General features: G+C 31.5%; 1 protein-coding gene across 1 annotated transcript; it reads right to left on the minus strand.

Annotated features, from left to right (window-relative positions):
* Positions 1 to 4,394: 4,394 nt before the first annotated feature.
* LOC145566119 (polyamine oxidase 1-like) lies at positions 4,395 to 5,364 on the minus strand. The gene is made up of 3 exons (XM_081625651.1): positions 5,080 to 5,364; positions 4,854 to 4,935; positions 4,395 to 4,480 (listed from the first exon to the last, which is right to left on the minus strand). The coding sequence occupies exons 1-3, from the start codon at positions 5,362 to 5,364 to the stop codon at positions 4,395 to 4,397; spliced, it is 453 nt and encodes a 150-aa protein (XP_081481777.1).
* Between the last annotated feature and the right edge of the window lie 2,780 nt (positions 5,365 to 8,144).

Consider the following 8,144-nt stretch of genomic DNA (forward strand, 5'->3'; position numbering starts at 1 on the left):
CTCTCCGTGGATTTAGAAACTTAAAGGAAAATATTTCCTAATATGGTTGACAAATAGGAAATACAATACCAAGAATTATAAGCAAATAATTAGAAAGAAAAAATTACACAATTTGAACGGTAAACAGGCTTAACTTCGAATGAAGTACGTACATTATTATTGTGCATGACCGATCTAGTACACTACACAACCTTAGCTTTAACTTGTGGTGTATCAGAATCAGTAGCATAATACACATTCATGTTGTATAAGCACCACTTGATTTTTTGTTGTTTCATTTCGTTTTCACTTTAATTTGTCCATATTTATTTGTTCGTACCGGACTTGAATTGTACCTTTTTCCATTTTTTCTTACTACGTATTTATTTGTCCATACATATTTGTACTTGATATAATTTGAAACTGAACCTAAAAAAAAAAAAAAAGTAAAGTGGAGGTATTAGTAAAACCTTGTTTGATTGAACTTATTTTAAGACATTATTATTTATTTTGGATTTTTATTACTTTTTTACTCATTTGATAAGCCAGTAATAAAGTAGTACTCCCTCAATCACTTTAGTTTTGCCCTTGTCATTTTTTGAGTCAAATTTTGAAAGCTTTGTCCATAATTACCGTCAATCTATAAAAGAAAATATAGTTATGACTTATGAGTAGTCTTGTTAGATTCATCTTATTGTATGCTTTATTATTATTATATTTTTATACTCCGTAATTTTTACGTATAAGGAAACATAGATATAAACGTATTAAAACGCGTCTTGAAAACCATTTATAATCGAATGGAGCAAAAAAATTGGAACATAGGGAGTAATAATGACGACAAAAAACACAAAATTTATGGTCGATTATTATCATAATTTCTCAACGTGGACCATGCATAATAACCTCATCTACGTTGTTGATTTGACGTGTAACGCTATCAATAAATGCATAATAACCTCATCTAGGTTGTTGATTTGACGTGTAACGCTATGGATAATTTGCAAAGCTGGAATTATTGATAAAATAATAATTGTAATATTTTCATCACGTTTCCTTTATAGTAAGTAATAATGTAAGTTTGTTATGCATTTGCAAATACTAAAATATTGAAAATTACATGGGGGTGAGAGAAAGGAGGAGAGAGACGAGTAATTGAGACGAGTAAAACACAACTTAATTATGGGGCGTCTCTTGAATCGTTGAAGTAGGAATAAACAGTGTGACATTTGACATGAAATTCAAACTAAGGTGGCACATAATTGATCAGACATTGACGATGAGGTCTACGACACTATCATTGAAAATTATGTGGCTACTCGCTCCCTCCATTTCTTTTCTATAGTTAAGCTTTCATTTTTTGAGTTTTCTTTTTATGAGCCCTTTCCCAATAGTAAATAAAATTTGTTATATACACACTCATACACTCGGGTAATTTGTTCATTAAATGAGCAAAAATTAATGAATAAATTACCCGAGTATACGGTACATTCGGGTATACAGAACAGGCTCTCTATAGAAAATGAGTACTCCCTCCGTCCCTAAATTACATTCCTACTTCTCACAATTATCATGAGTCAACCTCCTGTATAGATGACTTGGACTATACCAATTGATTGTTGGTGTAATGATGATTGGGCCTACAGTTGGTAGAGAGGACTGCGTGTTTGAGAGGGGACTGGTACCTAACTACATAGAACTGATCCTCAAATCCAAATTAGCCCAAAAGGTGGAATGGGTAGAACACACACACACAAAAAAAAAAAAAAAAAAAAAAGAAAAGATGACTTGGGCTATGAAGTTTCCCAATTCCACCTCTATGATTAAACTATTGCATTAATTCATACGTTTCCTTCCAAAAGTTTGGAGAGTTTACTCTCAAACAAATAATTATGCATGTTTTAGTGGATTCATGGTCCCCCAATCCAACCTTTATTATGGCTTCAAGCCTTCAACTCAAGAAGTGTAAGTAACATCGTCCTATACTAGTCTAGTAACTACTACACATTTTCTTAAAGACAATGGTCCTAAGCCGTGGTCCTTTTGACGATATGACCTGAACCCGTCTAGAAAATGTTCCACTTTAATTGTCACGTAATTATTTTGATCATAGTATTTATATGAGTATAAGAAAATCAATTGTATTGGGTGGGAAAGAGTTCATTTAAGGCCACGTGACATGGTCGAACGTCAGAGGAATTAGTCAACGACAAGATTCCAACCTATGAAAGTCTTTTACAACATTTTGTATTTTAATATACAGATAGTTTTTCACAATAACTGGTTTTTAACAGGTAGTTATTGACAAAAAATCCTAAAGAAAGTTCATAAAAATCTCATTAGTAATTGAAATTTGAGACGAGACATCTTGTTTTTATGCACGAGACACCTACATTGGCTCATCAAACCTCTTTTCCAACTGACATAATTGAGATTAATTACACTTGCTGTGATATTTTTTTGAATTAGTAATCCAACTTGAGATTAATCACTCTCTCTGTCACTGAAAGAGGATTATATGTTTATCATTTTAAGCGTTCTCTAACAAATTACTCCATTAGTCCTTCAAAGATTAATTGCATTGTGTAGTTGAATCAGTTGTTTGGCCAGAAAAACCGCCGTGCAATAGAAGAAGTAATATAACTATATATAATATATAATTATATACCATCTCATATAATCGACATTTGCGAAACAACCAGTCAAGGTGTATGTTCTAGCAACTTCAGATGTTCTACAGTCAGAGAAAATTTACCGTTATATTCCGTGTTGGTATAGGTTGAAGTATATAAATGTACTGTGCTGTGTGCAGGAGAGATTATTGGATTCAATGATGCGCCAATTTTCCATATTTTGCGTGCATCTTAAAAGGGTAATTAAAGAATTCAGACGGAGCGATGGAGTATGATCGAAAGAGAGGAGCACGGATTGGAGAAAGCATCGGAAGAGAAAGGGACGAACGCCATGAACAAGCAAGAGGGAAAGTATGTGACTAATGAGACTGCTGAAGTCTCAAATATTTCCTTGTTGATTATCCATTTTTATCTTGATTAATGAATAGATTGGGATAAACTAATACAAGTATGAAATAATGGAGATTGAATTTGAAGTTGGGTTTATTTATATTATTAGAAATGTTCAGAGTTACAGTAAGAAATAGTCATGAACAATAATGTGAATTCTAGGACTAATTTTTTGAAGTTTTTAGGAAAATTTCTGGAAAACTGCCTTATAAAAATCCATTTTTATGAAAAAGTTATCTGGATTAGCTATAATTCTTGGTATGGTGACAATTTTAGTAGTTTTGCATTAGCTCCTAAAGGCTTGATCAATAATGTATTCCACTAGAAGAGTATCAAATATTTTTAATTTAATTATTCAATAATACACATGCTTAAATTTTAGTTTCTTCTTTTACTCTTGTCATTTAAGTTTGGTAAGGAGTATTGTTTACTTGACATGAGAATTAATTCTCATAGATAGTTGTATTTCATTGGAATATAAATCGTACAATAATTTATCTAGAGATTGGCTAAGCCTATTTGTTTGTTAAGAATATATATACTACTCCCTCCATCCCCGAAAGAACGATCTATTTGGGTTGATTTCGCGGGTATTAAGAAAGTTAAATAAAAAGAAGTAAAAGTATATTGAAAAGATAAATTTACATGAGGTTTATAAAAAAAGTAGAGAGAGAAAGTAATAAAAGTACATAGAGAAAAAAATTTTATATGGGGAAGCTAATTTTGCACAATTATTATTGCAAATTGGTGGGGATTTTAATGTAAATGGGTCATTCTTTTTGGGACTAAAATTAGGCCAAATGGATCGTTTTTTCGGGAACGGAGGTAGTACAAATTATGAGAATTTTGCTTTATCAAGGGTAGCTTATTTGTAATTAATTTCTTAAATTTTGTGGGGTTGATTAATCAAAAGAATCTATCATTTTCACTTTTTTATGGTCAACCGACAAATCCCTATTTTCGATTTTGTATAATTTTCCAATCAATCCTTTTCTTCTTTTTCAACCAACAATATCAAATGTCATTAAATAAATGAAATGGATTTGTATAGATCTATTTAAAAAAAAAAAAAGAAGACAAAAGAAAATAATTAATGCGAGATTCTAAACGTTCTAAAATAAAAAACCATGTGGGTCCACAAACACCTCAATTTTATTTTCCAATACTCGAATCAGTCGAATGTTGCAATTACAAACATAAACTTCCAAAAGCCACAATGAAAATGAAACCTAAATAAAGAGTCCACTCAATTTGCAATTCCTAATCAAAACCCCAATGATTTTATCTCTTATTCTTTGAAATTAAATTTCAAAAGAACATAATCTAAGTTTGGATTTTCATAAGCAATTGGACAAAACTTTATTCTTAAAACATAAAACTCGGTACAATTAATTACATCCACCAATAATATAAAGATCTCAGATTTGGTGACTTCTTTTTCTTGAGCAAGTTGTTGACATCATTTGGTGCCCTCTTACCTACAATGATCTACCCGACAAATTTAGATTCATTGAATTGAAAATGTTAAAGTTTTAAACAATGCAAAAAATGTCTACATAATAATCATGTACTTTCGTTTTATACGATCTTAACTTTTTAAAAATGACCTCTTATCAAATGTGCCCTGAAATATTTAGGGACGCCAAAAGGAAGAGGCGGCCGGAAGAAATGTCTATATAAGAATGAGGCTACAGTCTTGTGATTGATTGTATTATTCGTTTTTGAAGTGAATCAAATTTTGCTTAATTATTTGCAAACAAATTCAATTCTTGAAAAAAATGACCTCTAATAAAATGTGTTTAATTATTCAGGTCGGGATGCGAAAAGAAGGGGGTTCGACGAAAGAAATACCTGCATAATAAGCACCATCTGCATATCCAAAGAGTTGTACATGTGTATGCTCTCCAGTGAAGAAGACATTTTCAACTGGAGCCTGATACATTTGTACAGGATCATATATATACATTCATTATATAGTCTTCCAAAATTTTGTCGTATGAAACTGATTACTTTAAGGACTACATAAAGCAAAACCCTTAAAAAAACTTATATATCATGAGGTACAAATAAAACCTACCTTAAGGTTGTTATGCTTTTCAATTGAGTATCCAACAGGCCAATTAGTGAAAGTGCCCCTGTATAACCTATCAGAATACCATCTTGGGATCAAAATATCAGTAGCATCAGGAATGTCATCTCCAAATATTTTGCGCAGGACTTCCATTGCTTCGGCTTTTGTTTTCTCATCTGGTTGTGCCTCTATCCTCTTTGACTCGTCGTCTGTTACTGTAACGAACATAATGTTGGATCCTGGCCTGGATACTCCATCTCTAATTGCTGCGATTATACAAAAGTTATACATGTTATTATTTGAGAAATATAAAATATTCCAAAGTTGCAACTAAAAAAAATCGGAGGTAGTAGTTATTGTGTAGTGCCAAATAGAGAGGTACAGTAGAATGCCTATCATTAAAACAAAATAAAAGATAAAAATTGATCTTATTTCACTTAGCTTTTTTTTATTTTTTTTTATTATTATTATAATAGTTCGACCCTTTTACAAAATATTTTCCTTACATAAATTTCTCAATGTAATGTGCAAATTATAGCATTAATTATTTCGTTACTTCAAACTACTATTTAGGTTGTCCCAAAAGTAACATATAGAGTACGATTAATTACTTTGATTTGTTTAATAAAATTATGTGTAAGATTTACCTAAAGCATACATAATTAATAAGGTTATATCAAACAACATGTTTTGAGTTTGGCTAGCCACACCATGTGGACAGTTGACACACAAGTAATCCTTGACCGATCGAGTAACTCCTCGAGTAACCCCTAACTGACCGAGTAACCCTTCGCTTTTGAGTAACCCCTGACCAATCGAGTAACCCCTGACTAACCGTGTACCCCTTTGAGTTACCTTTGACCAAGTAACTCTGACCAATCGAGTAACCTCGTGTGGGTGTAGCCAGCCACATATGAAATTCATAAAGGTGCCATTGTTGGTAAATTGTTAAAAATGCAATTTAATATCAATCCCTCTTCATCGTACCTTATAAGGTGGGAATATCCGCCCATGATTTGGGATCACAATTAAAGTGATTTGAAAATCCCTAATTATATATATATATATATATATATATATATATATATATATATATATATATATATATATATATATATATATATATATATATGTATGTATGTATGTATGTATGTATGTATGTATGTATGTATGTATGTATGTATGTATGTATGTATGTATGTATGTATGTATGTATGTATATATATATGTATGTATGTATGTATGTATGTATGTATGTATGTATGTATGTATGTATGTATGTATGTATGTATGTATGTATTTTTAATTTTTTTGAGGATGAATGGATTTAGGCATTCCATGTAATTGTTGGCATTATTAAATTGATAACATATGTATAAATCACTTGACATTACATTTCAACTTATTTTTATAACATTAATATTTAAGAGTGCCCAAATAAAATTTAGGCATGCCTAATTTTTATTGCTGAATAAATAGAATTACCATTCTCCAATCCTAAATAATTGTTAGGTGTTACTAAATGAATAACAAATATATAAATTACATGACATTACACTTTTTATATGATATTAATATCTAAGAGTGCCCAAATAAAATTTAGGTCTACCAGTTTTTTATCGATTAATAAATGGATTAACCATATATTAAATACTATTGGGTTTATTTTAGACAATCATTAAGTATTTAAATTAATACTACATTAAGTAAATTAAATTGAAAAAATAATATGTCGTCCACCAAATGATAAAAAAAAAAAATGAAATGTTTTATGAAAAATTAAATGGCTTAGGCCGTCCCAAATAAATATTAGGCAGTTCCAAATGAATAAAATATGATTATTAAGCTAAAATATGACTTAGGTCGTCCCAAATAAATATTAGGCAGTTCCAAATGAATAAAATATGATTATTAAGCTAAAATATATGACTTAGGTCGTCCCAATTCACAAATAAATATTAGGTAGTTCCAAATAAATAAAGTATGATTATTAAGCCAAAATCTATAAAATAATTTAATATAGTGTTTTTTTTTTCAACATCCAATTATAAGCTTTCAAACCCCTTATTTTAATTTTAGGATTAGAGATGGCTACATCATATGGAGTAACACATAAATATGGTGTAACTTGTAATATCAAGCAATCTACATACGTAGCTTTTTATTGGATGGAGTAGTGTTGTTTAAAAAGGTGTGATTTTTAAGCAAAGTAGTAAAATTAAGATATTCCAAAGCTCATGTAAAAAACAAAATGCTAAAGCTTTTCTTTTTAATGTATGTTGCTAGGTGTGCATATGAATGTACGTATGTTGTTTTGTATTTGTTAAAAAATTAAATATAATCATAATGAATATACAGAGTAAAAAACTTAGAGAGATGAGAGAGAGAGTCCTAGATAAAGAGAATGCTCCCTCTGTTTCCCTAGCCCCAAATCGGCCTCCTCCTCTCTCGCCGCCCCCATCCACCAACTCCGATAAAGTATCCCCTTCAATTCCATCCACCTTAACACCAATCCCACAACCACTCCATCAATCCACCCTTTCTCCAAACCTAATCCAATCAAACAAATCCTTCCTTCAATTGCTAAAAAAACAATCCCCCAAAATTTCATCTCCGCCATCTCCTCCTCCGTCGCCCCTCCGCCAAGCTTTGACCCAAACTGCCATCTCTTCCTTGCTATCAACCCTGTTCATACCCTATCCCTGGTATCACCTTGGATACACTCAATCAACTTCAAAGTCATAGGGAAATCCTTCTCTTTCGACTATCTAAAACAAAAAATTGTTGACCTTTGGAAGTTACAAGATTCAATGAAGATAAACACTCTTGGGAGGGGTTTTTACAACCTATGTACTCCTTCAAGTCATGAACAACAGCAGATCCTAGCAGGGGGTCCCTGGTTTATTGAGAAATCCCGGAAAAAATGTGAAACAAGGTGGGTACCTTCATCAAAGTGGATACTTACCCACAATCATCGAACAGGTTCCTCTTTGCAAGAATTCTGGTGCTTCTCGACCTTGCAAGTACCAAAAAATTCTCAATCTGGATCGGTAACTTCAAACAAAGCATAA

Source organism: Chenopodium album, chromosome 11 (assembly GCF_948465745.1).
Source record: "Chenopodium album chromosome 11, dcCheAlbu1.1, whole genome shotgun sequence".
Taxonomy (NCBI): Eukaryota; Viridiplantae; Streptophyta; class Magnoliopsida; order Caryophyllales; family Amaranthaceae; genus Chenopodium; species Chenopodium album.